This window comes from Vombatus ursinus, unplaced genomic scaffold (assembly GCF_900497805.2).
Source record: "Vombatus ursinus unplaced genomic scaffold, bare-nosed wombat genome assembly UNPS02015129.1, whole genome shotgun sequence".
In the NCBI taxonomy this organism is placed as follows: domain Eukaryota; kingdom Metazoa; phylum Chordata; class Mammalia; order Diprotodontia; family Vombatidae; genus Vombatus; species Vombatus ursinus.
This window is the reverse complement of record NW_020954907.1, coordinates 789,880-809,135: the sequence shown is the minus strand read 5'-3', so window position 1 is coordinate 809,135 and position 19,256 is coordinate 789,880. Positions and strand designations below refer to the sequence as shown.

The 19,256-nt window shown below is 41.7% G+C and overlaps 1 protein-coding gene across 5 annotated transcripts in view; it reads left to right on the top strand.

Annotated features, from left to right (window-relative positions):
* Positions 1-19,039, top strand: part of CHUK (conserved helix-loop-helix ubiquitous kinase) — a 38,227-nt gene extending 19,188 nt beyond the window's left edge. For 3 of the 5 annotated variants that reach the window (XM_027846324.1, XM_027846326.1, XM_027846327.1), the window contains 10 exons: positions 6,564-6,687; positions 7,334-7,485; positions 8,361-8,422; positions 9,360-9,469; positions 10,240-10,289; positions 13,022-13,118; positions 13,291-13,438; positions 13,979-14,118; positions 17,234-17,333; positions 17,982-19,039. In XM_027846324.1, coding sequence (XP_027702125.1) covers positions 6,564-6,687; positions 7,334-7,485; positions 8,361-8,422; positions 9,360-9,469; positions 10,240-10,289; positions 13,022-13,118; positions 13,291-13,438; positions 13,979-14,118; positions 17,234-17,333; positions 17,982-18,008 — 1,010 coding nt within the window. In that variant the 3' untranslated portion in view covers positions 18,009-19,039. Of the gene's footprint in view, positions 1-6,563; positions 6,688-7,333; positions 7,486-8,360; positions 8,423-9,359; positions 9,470-10,239; positions 10,290-11,935; positions 12,143-13,021; positions 13,119-13,290; positions 13,439-13,978; positions 14,119-17,233; positions 17,334-17,981 lie in introns of those variants that run through there. The other 2 variants (XM_027846325.1, XM_027846328.1) reach the window with 2 other exon arrangements.
* The last annotated feature ends 217 nt before the right edge of the window (positions 19,040-19,256 follow it).

Genomic DNA, 19,256 nt, shown 5'->3' with positions numbered 1-19,256 from the left:
TAGAAATTCAGTCCCTGCCCTCAAGGAGCTTAGAGTCTAATGGAGGAAGGCAACATATGCAAAAGTAAGCTGAAAAGGGGATGGGGGAGGAAAGGGAGGAAGGGAAGAAGTTACTCTTGGGTCAGGGTGGAGAAAGTACTCTCATGTAGGCATGATGGGTTCTACTCCTGAAGAGTGCACCTGGTGGGAAGTGAAGAGATGGCTGGCCTCGGAGCCCTCTTTAAATGGAGGCTTGGGGTGGAGTGCTTTGCTCTGCCCTCTGGCTGAAGGGCAGAGGGGACTGAGGGGCCTGATGAAGTGTGAGTGCTAAGGCTGATACAGTCTCAGAGAGTGATAAGTCTCCTATTGAAGAGGTTTCCTAGGGTCATGATGGGGTCTGGTCCACCTCAGTTTTCTCTCCCATAAAAATGAGGATAATAATAGCACCTACTTCCCATATTGTTCTAAGGATAAAATGAGATAACATTTGTAAAGCAATTTGCAAATCTTATTAAAGCGCTACATAAATGCGAGTTGTTGCTGCTGTTGTAAGGTGTGAAAGGTGAGAGAAGTTAGCTAAGTGATAGTAACAGGACTAAGCACCACACACATGCCTCCTGCTTTGGCTGAGACTGAGCCTGGGAATGAAAGAATGCATCTCTGAGGCTCTGAGATGCCAAGAATCTAGGTTGGTGAACCCACATTGGGAATATTCTGAAGAGAAGTTATTATTTTCTGTGACCTATGAGGAGATGAGCTAGCCTGAGCTTTTGGGAATTGGGTTGGGCCAAGCTAGGCCTTTTGAAAGTTTATGTTTCATTCAGTCTGGAACTGAATAGATTTCTTTTGTACTTTGACGCTTCAGTGGAACTGTCCAGTGTCATCAGTATGGATATTCTTCCACTTGTGCAGGTAATTACCCATCCATGACTTCTTAACACATTTGAGTCTTGTCCATGAATTTTCCTTTGCTACCAGTGGTGCACTCAAGCTGTCTGTCTGTTGTTTCTTGTTCTTGACATCAGATTGGTCCATCCCCCTTTTTTGGTCATATGTTTCCCAGCTGATATGTTTTATCCTACTATTTGTGTGTAAATGATCATTGGTTACATGTTCCATCTTGCTTATGCCCACCATGCATCTCTCCCATTTCCCTTTTGGTCACCTTAAATTTTGAATCTTCTTAAATTGTGTTGTTCTGTGATTCAGAGCTGTCACTGGAACACGATCGGTATAAAAAAGATGAGCTTTGTGCCTGGGAGCAGCCTGGAGTTGTTGAGTGCTCCACAATTTCACAAACACAATCTAGCCTACTCCCTTCCCATTTACTTCTGGGTTGAGCTCTCTGTCTATCTTTAGGGCCTAAGATTGATGGACTGATGGATGCACTGAGTATCTTTCTCTTTCCATTAGTTTTCCTGTGCAGATTGTTAGGCTGGTCTCATGAGGGGCTCTGTGCAGAATATTTCATGTTCAATCTGCACTGAACAGTGGTGGAGAGCACCTCTTTTATGCTCAGTTTGATGTTAATAACCAAATGATTGTTGAGTAGTCATCTCTCAGGGAGGCATGTTTGATTAATTTAGTGGGAGCTCAATAGTCATTGATGCATGAGGAGCAGTTTGTAGGAAGAAAACTGGGATCTTAGTTGCTGTAACCTCAACATGAGTAGACAGTGTGATGATACTGCCCCCAAAGGTAATGTCGTCTTAACCTTTGTTTGTTTATATCACTTCCGTAGCTCAGTTGATCAGTAGGCATTTATTAAACTTTGGCAATGTGTCTGGAGCTGTGCCAGACTTTGGGGTCACAAAGAATGAGACAGCCTCTTCTTACCTTCTAAAGGGGGAATATCCTAATATGTTCCTCTCCTTCCCAGAGAGAGACACCTTATAATGAATAAGAGGAAGAAGCACACCATCTGTTCCCAACATGGTAGGCAGTGGTCCACACCACACCCCTCCACCTCTGCAGAGAAAGGAGAAGGGGGTACATTGTCTTATCTCTTGACCGTAGCTTTTAATGGAAGTACGTAGGCCAGAAGAAGGGAGAGAACCAGACTTCTGTAGTCTGTGCCCGTGAGATCACATCTCACTTATTGATGGTGTTTTGTACTTTGGAAGAGATTGATGAACTAAACTGTAATTGGAGGAAGATGGCCAGGGTAATAAGCAAGCTTCCACGATATAGAATGTTTGAGGATACTGTGGGTGGGTAGCCTAGACATTGCCTATTGACTTAAATGGATTATGGTTGCTGTCTTTAAATATTTGTGGGATTGTCATGTAGTATAAAAACAGGTGTACTTATGCTGCTTGATCCCCAAATTGAGATTAATAGGTAGAAATTAAAGTGAGGCCAGTTTCAGCTCAGTATAGGGAAGAATTTTAGAGCTTTTCAAAAATGGAGTGGGGCATGTAGGGTGATAATAATAGTTGACATTTATATAGTGGCTGAGGATTTGAAAGCATTTAATATACATTATTTCAGTTTATCCTCACAGCAAGTTAGGTGCTATTATTCCCATTTTACAGGTGAGGAAATGGAGGCTGACAGGTTAAGTGACTTGCTTATGGATATACAGCTAGTAAGGACTTGAACCCAGGTTTACCTGACTTGGAGTGTGTCATCCACTAGTCCAGGCTGTCTCTCTAAGCTCCTTATCACTGAAACAGGCCAGGTGACTGTCATCTGTCAAGTAATGGAGTAGGAGATTGAATTGGATTCTTTCTTTGAAAATTAAAAATTAATGAAAATTAATTAGTTTTCAGCATTCACTTTTATAAGATTTTGAGTTCCAAATTTTTTTCTTCCTCCCCTCTCCCCTCCCTAAGACAGCATGCAATCTGATATAGGCTATACATGTACAATCATATTGAACATATTTCCCCATTAGTCCTATTGTGAAAGAAGAATCAGAACAAAAGGGAAAAACCATGAGAAAGGGGAAAAAAAGAGAAAATAGTATGCTTTGATCTGCATTTAGACTCCATAGTTCTTTCTCTGGATGTGGATAACATTTTCCATGATGAGTCTTTTGGAGTTGTCTTAAATCCTTGTATTGCTGATAAGAGCTAAGTCTATCAAAGTTAGTCATCACATAATGTGGCTGGTATTGTGTACAATGTTCTCCTAGTTCTGTTCATTTCACTCTGCTTCAGTTCATGTAAGTCTTTCCAGGTTTTTCTGAAACCTGCCTGCTCATCATTTCTTATGGAACAGTAGTATTCCATTACATGCATATACCACAACTTGTTCAACTATTCCCCAGTTGATGGATATTCCTTCAATTTCCAATTCTTTTGCCACCACAAAAAGAGCTGGTATAAATATTTTTGTACATGTGGGTCCTTTTCCCTTTTTAATGATCTCTTTGGGATGCAGACCTAGTAGTGGAATTGCTGGGTCAAAGGGTATTTGCATTTGGGCATAGTTCCAAATTGTTCTTCAGAATGATTAGATCAGGGGAAGCTAGGTGGTGCAGTGGATAGAGCACTGGCCCTGGAGTCAGGAGGACCTGAGTTCAAATCCTGCCTCAGGCCAAACAGTTGACACTTACTAGCTGGGTGACCCTGGGCAAGTCACTTAACCCCAATTGTCTATTAAAAAAACAAAAAAAAAACCCTCCAAAAAACAGAATGATTAGATCAGTTCACAACTCCACCAACAGTGCACTAGAGTCCCAGTTTTCCCACATCTTCTCCAACATTTATCATTTTCCTTTTCTGTCTTATTAACCAATAGGATAGGTGTGAGGTGGTATTGAATTGGATTCTTTAAGGTTCTTTCTGCTGCTAAGATTTTTTGATTCCCTGAGGAGAGTTATGACTCCTAGAAATCACTTTGGGAAAATTAGTAAAGATCATTGTCCATGACTCAGAGGTGGTTTTACATCAGGAAATGAACCATAGAGAAAATGTAAAGGATATACCTGGTAGAGGGGAGGGAAGGGATTGTGCTGGTGGTTGTAGCACAGTCAGCTTCCTGCTGGAATTGGGTGAGTAGCAGGGATTGACTGGCGCTGCTGTGGATTCTTCACATGCAAAGAGGTATGCGCATTGGAAAGAGAATAGGGTGGTAGCCAGAATTGTTCTAGGCCTTCTGACTTGCTGTGCGCCCTTAGGTAAGTCACTTGACTGAACCTTAGTTGCCTCATTTATTTATTTTTTTATTAATTAATTAATTTTGATTTATCAACAATCATTTCCATAAGCTTTTGAGTTTTAAATTTTCTCCCCCTCCCTCCCCACCTCCTTTCCTAAGATGGCATGCAATCTGATATAGGCTCTACGTATACATTCCTATTAAACATATTTTCACATTAGTCATGTTGTAAGGAATACTTAGAACCAATAGAAGGAACCACAAGAAAGAGAAAACAAAACACAACAAAAGAAAAAAAAGAGCAAATAGTGTGCTTTGATCTGCATTCAAACTCTGTAAGTCTTTCTTTGGATGTGGATAGCATTTTCTGTCATGAGATCTTTGGAGATGTCTTAGATCCTTGCATTGCTGAGAAGGGCTAAGTCTATCAATGTTAGTCATCACACAACATGGCTGTTACTGTGTACAGTGCTCTCCTGGTTGTGCTCACTTCACTCAGCATCAGACCATACAAGACTTTCCAGGTTTTTCTGAAGTCTGCCTGCTCATCATTTCTTGTAGCACAGTAGTATTCCATTACATTCATATAGCACAACTTGTTCAGCCATTCCCCAGTTAATGGGACATTCCCTCAATTTCCAATTCTTTGCCACCACTAAAAGAACTGCTATAAATATTTTTGTACATGGGAGTTCTTTTCCCATTTGTATGATCTCTTTGGGATACAGCCCTGGATACACTAATAACTTTTAAAAAAACAGAGATAACACTGGTAAGAACTGACTGAGTAATCTATCAGAAGAACAGATCTTTTAAAGGAATAGAGTTTCCCATGTTCTTTGTCAATATGTAAAGCTATTTGGGGAAAAAAAAAGATACCTTTCATAATAATAGAGGCAGCTCACATTTCTCGAAATAATTCCCTCAAAATTGTGTCAATAAAATAGATTATTGTAAAGTAGATTGTATTTTTTTTTTGGCTAGGTAATGGGGTTAAGTGACTTTCCCAGAGTCACACAGCTAGTAAGTGTCAAGTGTCTGAGTTGGATTTGAACTCAAGTCCTCCTGACTCCAGGGCTGATGCTCTATCCACTGTGCCAACTAGCTACCCCACTGGAATATATTCTTAAAGGAATGGTTTGGAGGTATTTGGAGAGTCCTGAATTTGATTTGAATACTGGTCTTTTTGATTCTAAAGGTTGTGCTCTTTCCATCATACTACTCCTTGATTTATCAACAAACAAACCATAGATATGATTGACAGTATGCCCAAAAACAAAGATAGAAAAAAACCCTAGAGGTGCACAAAAATAATAAAATTATTGTCTGTATTATATACATTCAACTTAAAAGTACTGTATACATTGATTACATTCATCTTCACCCACTATGTCTACCTCAGATTATATATCAGTTCCTATCCAGTCACCTGACTTGCCACTGACCCATTTGTCCCTATGGGAACAGTATATATCCTGAGGGGCAGGCTATCTTCCAGACCAGCTTCCCCCAGTGGCATTAATCTATTGAACTTTACCACTCTGATCTAGGGCTAAGTTGTGCTGATAGGCGGCTGGGGAGCTATGGAATTCTTTTAAGAGCAAAGATTCTTTAGGAAATACTGTCTCTTGAAACATCCACTCCACTTCCAGATAGAGGTGATGTACTGAGGTACAGATTGAAGCATATATTTGAGAGGTGGGAGGGACATGGCTAATGCATGACTAATGTTTACTTGACCATGCATATTTGTATTGGATTTTGTTTTTCTTGCTTTCTCAGTGGGTGGGAGAGGTGGAAGAGAGAGAATTTGGAACTGAAAATTAAATTTTAAAAATATTGTGGAGTAAAACAAATAAAGAAAATACTATCCATTTTAGCATGCAGTTAGCTTTTGGATCAGTTAATTAGACTGCCAGATTAAAGGATGAGTTTCCCAGTTTTAGACCTTTCTCTGCGCAGACATAAGCTCTGCAGGACTCACACATTTGCTGCTTCTGTAGCTTGTAAAGGATAGGGTCCTCCACCCCTCAGGAGGCACTGTTACTTGCATGTCTTCCACAGGACCTTGCACATGGTAGGTAATGTTTAATTCTGAAATAGGCCAGGTTGTGAGGGATTCTTGGCAGTCGACACTGGAAAATCAATTCACTCTTTCTAAACAAAGTTTTATTTGATAGTTCTTGGTTTTTGTGTCACAATCATTTTAGAATTGAGCATCCTTCTCTTTCTTATCCTGCCACATTTCAGTGCCCCTCATAGCAGTGACCCTGCCTGACGGTGTTGGCAGGATTCTGTCCCTGTGGTCTCTGACCTTGGTGCTGAGGGAAGGGAAATGAGTTTCATGATGTCTTCTTTGGAACCTTGATTGGTTCTTTCAGCTTCTTTTCAGTGTCCTTTTCATTAACATTATTCTAGTCGTTGGTTCTGTTTGCTTTGCTCTGCATCAGTTTATACCAAGCCTTTTTTCCCCCCCACAGTAAAGGACAGCAAAATCCAATTACCAGTTATGCAGCTGCGTAGAGTGTGGGCTGAAGCTGTGCATTATGTGTCTGGGCTCAAAGAAGACTACAGCAGGCTCTTCCAGGGGCAGAGAGCAGCAATGTAAGCAGGCCTCTGAATAGAGGCCCCACAGTCCAGGGGACTCAGGGCGTGGGGGATACGTTAGGCCTTAAATAATCAGTGGGCCATCCAGTAGTGAGACACCATATGCTGGACTTTGGGGGCTCTGGGCAGTGCCATTGGGACGTGATCCCAGAACCTGTGTCATTGGTTCCCAAGCTGTAAGGCCCACATGGAAGCAGCAGGGTGCTAGCATAAAGAGAGCATTTTTGTGTCCAAGACCTGGATTCAAGTTCTGGTTGCAACATAGTAGTTGTAGGACCCTGAACAAGTCCTGTAACTTCCTTGAGATGGCTATACAAACACCCAGCTTTCCCAACTTTAAGTTGGGGATGCTAATATTTGTGTAATGCTGTGAGGAAAGTACTTTGTGAACCTCAAAACACAATTTAAATAGGAGTTGTTCTTGTCCTCTGAAACCTGCTAAGCAAAACATTTTGAATAGGTGCTTGGTCGCAGTGTTACAAGGTCTTTATCTTGACAGATAGCATTGAGTGGGAAACCTGCCTCTTGACCAAGTTTGCCTCTCACCCGGGATAGCAAAGTGTAGGGGCAAGGATGACGTTTTTTCCATCAGCCCTTGATTCGTTCTGCCTAAATGTGGTTCTGTCTCTTTGCACTGCTTTAGGTTGAGTCTTCTTCGCTATAATGCTAACTTAACCAAAATGAAGAACACCATGATCTCAGCGTCTCAGCAACTGAAAGCAAAATTGCAGTTTTTTCACCAGAGCATCCAGCTTGACCTGGATAGATACAGTGACCAGATGACTTATGGGATATGTAAGTATTCCATGTACTCTAATGAGAGTGAGGGTGGAAAGCACTTTGAAATTGGAAAGGCCTGTCCAAATGGAGTTATTATTATTGTTGCTGTTATTTATTATTAGGAGAATATAATAAAAGAGGGATGAATCCCGAACTCTATATACATACACTGGTAGTTGCTTCCCTTCTTAAGTTCAGTTTCTGTCTGCTGTGAGATGGATTTATTTGTTTTGAACTTTTTAAAAAATTGTTTGTGATCTTTTAATTCTTGCTTACTAAATGCCATTTGATGCTTTCCATGGGGAACTCACATTTTTTGATTTGTGTGATTTTTGGTAAGTGTGCCAATGATCTTAAAATCTATGGACTTGAAACTCCGCTCTTAAAAGACACAAAGTCTGTCTCAAAGTGTCTGGAGTGGTTCTTCCTCTCCAGCACAAACACCTTTTGGGTTATATTTCTGACTTCACCACTGGACGTGAATATTATGGCCTTGCTATTTGTGGCCTTCCAGAGCCAGCATCTTTTATAGCATGTTGCCCTGGATTTACTGTCCTTCAGATCCAATATGAAACTGCAGAGTTAATAAAGTTTGAGTAAACTAGATGAGGTCACCAGCACCCCTGCCATAATTCCTTCTCTGTACATAAATAACAATAACTGGCTTTGTACCAGTGTCTACTCTGTGAGGTACCTCTTCACCCTGAGTCTACTCAGTTAGGAGATATGGTTATTCTGGATAAGAGTAAAATACAATTACCTAGTGTATTAAAGTGTTTGTGGTCATGATAAAAACCCTGATCAAGAATAGGGATATGTTAGCCATTGAAGTCTCTCTCCTTTGTTTTTGTTCATGGGTATTTCTAAGATAATCTTGACTTTTGTTTCAGCCTCAGAAAAAATGCTGAAAGCCTGGAAAGAAATGGAAGAAAAGGCCATCCAGTGTGCACAGGTAAAGATTGGTTTCTGCTGTCTTGCCTTATCATCACTTTTATTTGTGAGTGAAAGAGTATTTACTTAATGCATCCACACCTGTGGTTGCCCAGAAATCTTCTCTCATGTTCTGGACTGGCTGTAGATGGGTGGTTGTTGTTGTTTGTCCTTCGTTCTTGAAGAGGACCATGACATCAGGAAGGTGATGCCATGCCTTGTAAGTGAATTGGATTGAAGTGAGGGAAGGCTGTGCAAAGTCACAGCCTCCCTTTCTCCTCCAGAGCCAGCTGGGTCCAGTGGCCAGATACAGATCAGGACGCCTGGAGAGGCCCCAGATCCTTTAGATGGTTGCTCTGTTCATGTAGGCACAGGTTACTTCTTCAGATGAGCACTGCGTAAAGCCCTTCATCATACCTCTCCACTCTCTCTAGAAGCCTCGACGTTGTTCTTCCTTCCAGTCCTATGTCTTGCCTTGATCCTTCTCGGACTTACTGAAGGCAGGTGTTGTAGAATGAATATCCTATGGTTTTTGGATCTAGTACCATCTCATGTCACCTGTTCAGGCAGATGAGAGCAACAGGCAGGAAAGACCCATAAATGCAGCATAATGAAGCTGCTTTGGTAGTTTCTGCACATCCTTTTCCTCTTTCAGTTTTGACATTGGTATCTCTTTGTGCCTTTTCAGAGAAGAAACCAGTGGATTAGATTCATTTTGAGATGGGCAAGTAGAGGGCAAAGAACTAAGTGGGAAATTAAGCATCTTCTTATGTGGAAGATTAGATGGTGTGTCAGGAAAGAAGCCTTTTTATATTAGAAACGAAGATTTCTTATTTCCAACATTCAAGCAACAAGCCCTCTGTTTCTCTTTAGACCTGTTCTCTCTTCTTAACCCTCTTGTGCTTTGTGGGCACAATTGAGATGCCTGTTAAGTGATACCCCCATTTTGTCTGAATTAGGCTGGTGATATCGGATACTTGGATGAGCAAATCATGTCCCTGCATACAGAAATTGTGGAGCTGCAGAGGAGCCCTTCTGCAAGGCGTCAGGAAGATGTCATGGACTCTCTGTGAGGAATCCTGCCTCCTGGGTCTTTCTGGGCTGGGGTCTTGAGCTGGGGGTGGCTGATTGATCATGATGACATTGCCAAGTACTTGGGTTGATTTCTGTCTACTTGGCTTTCACGTGATAAATGCCAGTATTGTTGAGGTTACTTCCATTAGACGTGATGATTTTTAGATATTTCCAAAAATTATTCCCTGTAGCCTGAGGTAGGTTTTCTCCCTCCTAAGTGAAAAGAATGTTGGACTCTTCCCAGTCAGAACCTTTGTCCAATATTTCCTGACTGTGTGATTTACCTGCTTTTAGTCTGTTTTCTCATCTATAAAATGGAGATCATCATATTTTGAATATTCTACCTCAAAGGGTTATTGTGAGGTTGATCTAAGTGAAGTTATCTTCAATGTTCCTATTGCTTCCCACACCTAGGGCATACAGCCTCTTACCTGAGATGCTCTAGAGGAGACTTCAGATTTGCTCATGATCTATCTTCTCAGAAGGACTCTGGCTTATGCCCTTATGAGGAAATGCAATGGAGTTGTAAATCAGCATTTTGGAATAAAATACAGTCGTATGTTAAGCACACTGTACTTTGACTCTTTTAGCTCTATATTTTCTGAAGTGGGCACTAAGAAATACTATGTAATTGTCTAGTAGAGTTCTGTGCCTTCTTAAAAATATGGAATATGACTAAAACCAGTCAACTTGCTTCCAGTTATGGATTATTAGAAGACATTTGTCTTGGCATTGCTGTAAAATAACTTGGTTTTTCTTTTGTAGGGAACAGAAAGCCATTGATCTCTACAAGCAACTGAAGCCCAGATCTCCAGGTAAGATCCCGTCATAGCATAGGAAAGAACTTCCCAAGGTTAGTGGTTAGTGTCACCTGCTGTCCTGGGAGGATTGAATGGAAATCTGGGGCTGCCAGATAGTATCTTTTCAGTGGTGCCCAGGGATTACATAATGTTTACAATACAGAGAAATTGTCACAAGCTTCCCATCTTGGGGAACCCAAGAGTTTAGGAATGGAAGGCAAACGGGAAATGTGAAGTAATGAGGTTTTAGAAGGAAGATGGGAACAAGATAAAAAAACAACACTAAAATCTATTGACTGGGGAAGTTGGCAGAAGCCTAATGTCTCTACAGAGGGAAGATCCTCATTCAAAGAGGGACAGGGCACTCCATATTGAAAGCTACTGACTTGTGTGATTGCATCTGTCACTGGTTACTTGTTTGGCCAGTCAGACAACATTTACTACAAACAAGATAGATAGCGTGTGGCATGTTATGATGGAAAAGAACAAATTACTGTACATATAGCATAAGTTGATTTGAGTTGTAGGAAGATTTTATAATTATTAATGTGGTACCAAAAATCACATTCTCATCAGCTGAAACAACTGAAGGCCAATGTCTTGTAGGTAGTCCACAAAGTGAAAAGCAGTAAATGGAAACCAGAAAGGACAAGGAAAGAAGCCCTCTAAGCCCCTTAATGTTTGGTTAATTGGAGCTCGTTTTGTTTTGTGACATGAGGATTTACAGGGCTTTGGAGATGATGACATGCCATCCTCTTCCGCTGTCTTGTTCTCATGGTTCTTCAGCTGCCCTTATCCCCAGAGTTTGGGACCTTCCTAGTTTGGGACCTGGGGACTGTGTCCCTTACCACCTTCTCCTTGTCTTCCTCTTCCTCCATACTCCTTCTCATTGAGAAGTCAGCAATAGGTTGGCTTACTCAGGCCAGTTGTTTTAAGTGCAATGAGCTGTTTACTGTGGTGAGGAGTCATGGGATATGAACAATCTGTGCAGGTTGGTAGTTCTGGGTGCCCAGCTTTGTCCAGCTTACTTAGAAAACTCTTGGTCATGAAACCACGTCCCATGCTAGTCCTTTTGGGTCTCCCAGGAGCTCTTCCTCGTTCTGCTCTGCTTCTGCCCCAGGACAAATCAGCCTTCACTGTGAGGCATCCACCCAGGCCAGACCAGTCAGTCTGGTGAAGCTCCTCTTTCTGCTTTGATTAGTTTGCTAGGTCAGATTTTTGAGTTGAAGTTGACATGAGACATGACTTGGTATGATTCTCTCACATTTTCTTGCTGCCACTTTTTCAATCAACAAACAGCATTCATCTGCTGCTTCTCTGATTTCTTCCAGTATTCAGTCACTTTTCTCCAGGTCACACAGATAGTCCAGCTTTTAACCTGTTCTAGAAACCATTTATGACCATATTTATTTATGTAAAACATATAGTCAAGAAGCTCTGGTCTATGGAATTTCCAGAAATGACGGCTATAATAGGAAGAGCTTGGGGCATGGAGTGATTGGGATGTTGGAGGTAAAATAAGATAAGAGGAGTTGAAAAGTCCTTGCTGTTTGATGGTAGAGTAGTGGAGCTGTGGGAAACCGAAAGGCTATCTGGTGCTTTTGATGAGTTTACCAAATTGGATGAGATTCTGCCAACTTAGAAAATCTTGTATTGTACAGATGACATTTGGAACAGCCGAGTTGGAGACGTGGTTGCCGTGTTTGGAGCAGTAGCTGGCCTGCTGAATTGCCCTGTTTCCCCTTTCCCCAGCTCTCGAGCCAGTGGTTTCCTGCTTCCTTAAGTGCTTTTAGTGCCCTCTGCCTTAGCAAACATTTTTAAAGAACTTACTGTGTTGAAGGCACTGGTACACAACAAGAGGGCAATAAAACAGCCGCGGGGGGGGGGGGGGGAGAAGCTTGGTGGTGCAGTGGTTAGAGCACCTGCCCTGAAGTCGGGAGGACCTGAGTTCAAATCTGTCCTCAGACCAAACACTTGACACTTACTAGCTGTGTGACCCTGGGCAAGTCACTTAACCCCAATTGCCTAAAAAAACCCAAAAAACAAAACAGAAAACCACAATTCTGTTTGCTTCTGTGCATTTAAAAAAACAAAACAAAACAAAACAAAGGGGCAGCTAGGTGGCACAGTGGATAGAGTACCAGCCCTGAAGTCAGGAGGACTTGAGTTCAAATCCAGCCTCAGACCAAACACTTGACGCTTACTAGCTGTGTGACCCTGGGCAAGTCACTTCACCCTATTTGCTTCACTTTCCTCATCCATAAAAAATGATCTGGAGAAGGAAATGGCAAACCACTCCAGTATCTTTGCCAAGAAAACCTCAAATGGGGTCATGAAAAATTGGACACGACTGAAAAAATGACCAAACAACAAAATCTCTATTGAAGCAGAATGATGTCGTGAAAAAGACATTTGACTTGGGAATTGAGAAATTTGGGTTTTAGTCCCAAATCCGATACTAACTGACCACAAGTAGGTCACCTAACCTCTCTTCATTTTGCACTTCTACTAAATGTACTACCCAACCCCCCAGGATTGATGTGAAGAAAACATTTTGTAAACCTTAAAGTGCTGTATTAATTTGAATTACTCTCATAATTATTACATTTTGCTTGGCCTATTCTGGCATTCATTTACCAAATCAGATTTTGAATTTAAATGGTAATGCTTTCAGGGTTTAGGGGAGGGTTCTTTCTCCAGGCTGTTGGTGAAGAATGACTGGTCCTGCTGTTTGTTATTTCTCACAGATCATTCCTACAGTGATAGCTCGGAGATGGTGAAAATCATTGTGCTGACTGTGCAGAACCAGGACCGAGTTCTCAAGGAGTTGTTTGGTCACCTCAGGTAGAAATTCGCTTTTTCTCCCTGTATAAAAGCCAAGGAATCCCATGCCAGAGCTTTCCACAGCGTGGTCCACACGCTCAGCAGGAGCAGCGTGGCGCTGTGCTGGTATTTGTTCATATTCTTCAGGGGATTGGTCCTTCCTTCTGACACTGACCGTGGCTCTTCTCTCCAGCAAGCTGTTGGGCTGTAAGCAGAAGATTATTGACCTGCTCCCCAAGATTGAAGCGGCCCTCAATAGCATCAAAGAAGCTGACAGTACAGTCATGTTGATGCAGGGAAAGAGGCAGAGGGAAATTTGGCATCTGCTAAAAATCGCTTGTGTAAGTCGTCATGCTTTATGGTGACATATGTCCTTAAGGGTTGTTATTCCCTGCAGAAAGGTGGTGGACGAGTGTGATGGGCTTAAGCCTTTTTTCAGGTATCTGTTTCCTGATAGGCTGGAAATGCTGCTTCTTGATCCTTGGCTGACAACTATTTTATCCCCAGGTCCACTGTAGGATATGAACTTGAATTGGCTGTGTCTGGAGGAGGATTTGGAGAAAGCTCTGAAGTCCCTGTGAGAGGTGTTTAATCTGCTCCTTTTGGTGCTAAGACTTGTCCCATTAGATCCTCTCAGGTTGAGTTTCTCTGCTCCGGTCAGAAGAAGACTCCAAAGAGCCTGTAGGAGTACTAGGAGGGGCAGATGTTTGGCTTTAGATGCACTTAATCAGTGGGCCAAAGACAGTTGAAGAAATGGTGGTGCATAAAGGCCTATGAACAGATGTAGGTTGCATACATGATAGATTTTAGAAGTTAAAATAGCAAACGGTAAGAGTATGAGTAGATAATGATATTTGACTTTTTTTTTTCCATCTTTTCAGACTCAGAGTTCTGCTCGATCCCTTGTTGGAACCAGTCTAGAAGGTGCAGTCACTACTCCAACTCCTGCAGGTCTACCCTCAACCTTGACAGCCCCTATACCCCGTTCTCTGTCCTGTGGTGTACTAAATGCTCAGGATGGGTGGGTTCCGTTTTTAACAGTACATAGTTGTTAAAATGAAAAATAAGAATATATTTGCTCTTCTCCTCTTGAAATCAAGAATTCTGCTTTCTCTTTTAGTTTATTGTATCCTTCTCCTTTCTTCCTAAGTCCTCCCCCACCATTTTCAGAATGCAAACTCTGAAAAACTCAATGGTACCAACTAGGGGCCCAGCCCATAGTTAATCAGGGAGAAGAGTAGAGCCACCTCACACACAACCAGAGAGCTGAATGCTCGGCATCTTACTCTTATGAGTCACATCACAAGAAAGAAAACTGATAGAATTTTTTTTTTCCAGGCAATTGGGGTTAAGTGACTTGCCCAGGGTCACACAGCTAGTTAATGACAAGTGTTTGGTCTGAGGCCGGATTTGAACTCAGGTCCTCCTGACTTCAGGACCAGTGCTCTATCCACTGCACCACCTAGCTGCCCCCGATAGGATTTTTTTAAAGAAAGCAGTTTCTAGAGTCAGTAAAGATTGAGCCCCAAATCCCACTGCTAATTAGTAGTAGAGTAGTAATTAGTAGTAGTAGCATAGAATAGTTGATCATAGCTGTTACAGGAAAATGTCTACTCAGAAAGGTTGGAACAAGAAACCTTTGGTGCCTCTTGTGCCTTCATTAGTGATGCTTTAGGTTCAAGAAGCGAGAGGGAGTTGAACTAGCCTTGCCTGTGGGGATCTATCCTGCTCAGATTCTATGGTTCTGAGTACTTAGCACTTGTAATAAATGCTCACAGATATAAAGTTCCCAAGTCTATTGGAATTTCCCAGTCATTTATTACCAGAGAGAATCTTTGCTCACTCAGTCCATAATGTGCCAGTCCTGGTGATGAACTAGGGGGAGTCTGTCCCGTGACCCCCAGCCTGATTGGGGTGGAAAAAGTTCATCCCAAGAAGGTGCTGATTTTTTATTCTTTTGACCACAGTAACTAGTAGGGCATGAAGGGGTGAAGTCTGCATGGGCGGGGAGACTTATTTCCGCTGATGAAGCTTTTGAAATATTGAAGAGTGGTCCTAATTTCACATGTTCTTCCGATTAGAAGTGTAAGCAGACCACTAAGTAGTATTGCTCTTCCCCAAGACATGAACATCTCTTCATAATATCCATCTCTCTATACGTGCCCAAGCTGGTGCTTTACTCCAGGGGTGCTGGGGTCCATTTCAGGGGATCATTCACGTCATGGGTGAGACCACTCAGTGACCCCTTCTGCCACCTCCCACTTCTTTCCCAACACTGCCCCTCCAACACTGCTTCAGGTGCTTGGATCATGGTGATGCTCTCAGCTCAAGATGCATTCAAGGGGCTTCCTTGGCAATTTAAGGTCATTTTTGTGTTCAGTGTACTTCTTTGGAATTTGGCTATCTCTGCTTGGTAATTTATTAGTCACAAGTAATAGGATGCACTACAGTTCCCTACAATGGTTGGAAAATGAGGTGTTTTAGGCAGTTAAAATTTTTGAATAGCCATAGTGAAGCAGACAGTTAGAATTGACATTACAAGTAGAGACAGGATCTAAATTAACTTGCCATTTGGTTATCCTTGTAAAAGATAAACTGTGAATTGACCAGAGCCAGGTGGAATTTATCAGAGAAAGCTTTATGAAGAAAGAGAACGTGAAGTTGCCTTGAGAGTTATTCTGCTGTGGATACTGTTGTATTCTCTGTGAGGCCTGATTACCAGGCTTCATGCAGAGTGGAGCACTTTGAGAAACACGTGGTCAAGTGGAGAATGGGCAGCATGATGGGTGGGAGTCAGGAAGCTCTGGGTTTAAATTCTGCCTGACAAGACACCTGATCTGTCTAAGCCTCATTTTCCTCATCTGTGAATTGAGAGGGTCGGACTAGATGGTCTCAGATCCCTCCCAGCCCTCAGGCTTTGGTCTGCGATCTTTGAATAGAAGGGAATGTAAGTGGCAGAGGGAGATGGGAGAAGAACCAGAGTCTGCCTGTGGCTCATTGTGTGTATGGAAGAGTGTAGTCAGGTCATTTCATTTTTCAAATTTAGGGAAAGGAACTGGTACCTTTGCAGACTAAGAATTGTTTCCCCTTTGCATTCTGTTGGCTGGGATGTTTCTCCTTATTTCCCACATTTTTATTTCATGTATTAGTTTAATATTTTTTCCTTCAGGTCCAGTAAGGTAGGAAAGGGTCACCTTCCTCTTCAACATCTCAGGCAAGAGAGGGTCCTAACTTGTTAACTAACATCCATGAACACAAATGCAGTCATGTTAACTCAGCATACATGCAGCAGCTATTCTCAGGATCTGTTCTGATCCTTTTGGCAGTGGGTATGGGCAGGAATCCTGCTTACATAGTCATCCCTTGACATTCATGGATTTCACATTCACAGCTTTGGTTATTCACAAGTTGGTTAATAATTAAACGAGAATTTTTGGAGATTTGCAGCATAACTGCAGAATATGGCAGATGACATGCATATGTAAAGAAAACTAAAAAAAATTAGTCATAAATGCTGCATATCATTAATCCATTTTTATCATTTACTACCATAAATATACATATGTAAATTTATTATAAAAAGTTAAATTTTGTAAAAAGTTTCAGTGCACCAAAGAACTGCAGGCTAGGTGCTCTGGGAGCGTCTCCTCTTAGTCTTTCTACCCTCCAGACTCAGTCACGTGACTTTCTCTCACAGTGATCGTTGTATCTTGCACTTTTTGTGGAAGGAAATCTGAAACAATTGCTGCAGCTACACATTCAGCTGCAAAGACTGCATAGTGTGTGAGATACCAGTCTCTCGTGTAGAAATTGCCACTTTTTTATGGGTGCATTGTGTTGTTTTACTTCTTGTGGGTGTTAAATTGAAATTATTTAAAATAAAGGTTTGGGGTGGGGCCTAGAGTTATTTGCAGTTTTTCACATTTGAAGCGGTTCTGCCCTCCTGACTCCTGCGAATGTCAGGGGACAACTGTCCATCTTTTTACTGATTTGCGAGGCTCCTCGTAAAGTTATGGAAAAACGAAAGACACCTGGTTGACACACATCTGGTCTGGAATTTGATATCAAAGACAGGACAATAGAAGAAAACATGTTCCTTAGCCTAAGTTTAAATTATTTTCTGTTTCATTCTACAGAGAAACTTTTACACAAATAGTAGAGGAAAATCTGAATTATCTTGGCTGTTTGAGTACTGTTATTCGCGAGGCAACAGAGGAACAGGGTAAGAGTCTAATGGTAAGTCTTCATGCTTTCTCTTCCTTGCCCCACCTGGGCTAGAGCAGCCTGTTTTAAAATGCCCAGTGTCGTGGAGAGAGCTGAGAGAGGAGCTTTATGTAGCTCAGCTCTCCATAGTCTGGTACATGGGACTCTCAGGCATTCTTTACAGGAGTATTTTTCCTGGAATTACTGGGAGGATCATTTACTTGCATCTGTCTGGCTTTTCTTTGTTCATTTTGGCCTTTCTGGTGGGTAGATTATATCTCCTAACACAGCAGTTCACATTTATGTTTGGGAGGGAGGCTTGTGACTTGAAAAACAGTTGTTGCCCGTATGCTGAATTAGCATGATTATGTTTGTTGTTCATAGACGTTAACAAATTAAGAGTATTCAAATATTAGGTTAGTGTGAACAATACTGTGATGATAAAACTTGGAAAGCCCAGTGGAAAACCTAACTGCCTAAGCTTTGCTACATTTGAGCCTCCAGTTAATTTCGCCACTAAATACTTTCTGTTTTAGTTATTTGCATTTCCTCTTTTCATTTGCAAGTTGCTGGAGATGATTATCAAATTCTTCTGAAAGCTGTTGTAGTGCAAAGAAAAAGATGTTTCTGACCTCATTCATCTTTTCTTCCTTTTTTGTTCTTTTTCATGTCTGGCTTTAGAGTCTTGATTGGAGTTGGCTGAAGTAGTGATGGCCTCTGACTGTCCCAAAGCCCATGAAGATACTGATTGTTCTCATGTATCCTACAGTGACCAGAATCAACTCTAGGGTTGTGTGTACAGGGATTTGGTTTTCATTCATTTTAACCTGGGTTAAATGATCTGAAGCTCATTGGCTTTTTATAAAATGTATACTGTACCAAATATTTACCAAGTACAGCTATTTGGGAGCACTGTGAGCCATCGTTTTGATGCTTCAAAGCTCTGTCATGCTAGGTTTTTTTTCCCCCTGATTATGATACCTGTCCTCTCCTTCAGACATTATACTTTACCTGTATTCAGAAATACAGGTCAAGGGGAGCCTTATGGAGCTGGAGAAGAACACAAGGGGGCTTGGGAACAAGAACCTTCCAACGGCCTTCATCAACTGACTTTCCCTTTGAGAATGGGATCTTCAGGCCTCTGAGTACCGGCTGTGGGTGACTCAGCTCCCCGCAGATGAGGGATTTGACCGGAGTGAATGTGCTCCATGGTGGTGAAGCCACGACTTTTTCACATTGGCGTTTTACTGTTCTAATTTTTCCTGACTTCAGATTATTTTCCAGGAAATTGAGCCAATTTGTGTTGGCAAAGAGATATAGATCTTGTTAACATGCTCCCTGGCACCAAAGACACTGCCATGGGAGTGAGAATAAACACGTGCTGAACCACACAAGTTTTTTCAGAGTGAGCTGGGCACAGGTTTGTTCCCATTCCTCTAACAATACCTTTGGTCTCCGTGAGTGTTGGCAAGCTTCCCAAAGGGTGTGACTGGCCATGTAAATGTATTGTATACACTGACATGTATATGTGTTTAAAATGTACATTAATAATGTCATATTCTGCTGTAATTTATGAATTCAAGAGACCAGCTTTTTCAGGTCCTCCAAATGGCGCAGGATAAACCTCAATGTTTTCAAGAGTCTTAATAGGTTTCATTGTATAAATTTCATACAGTATTTCTGAAATTTAGAGAGTTTGGTTGTACAAAGAAAATAAATGTTTTTGTATTACATGTGAACTAAATGATGTTTTGTGTATTAAATGATCTTTAGTCTCAGTAGTCAATTAAGTTCTTGTGTTGGAGTAAGAAATTGCCCTTTGAATTCTTGCTTGTTGAGGTCAGCAAACTCAGTTCTACCAGAGAATGTGAGATCTCTTTGGCAGCTGCGTCCTCCAGGGTAGAGCTGAAGAAGTGACACCTCCTAGTGGCCAATTTAGACTCTCCCGGTGGCTTT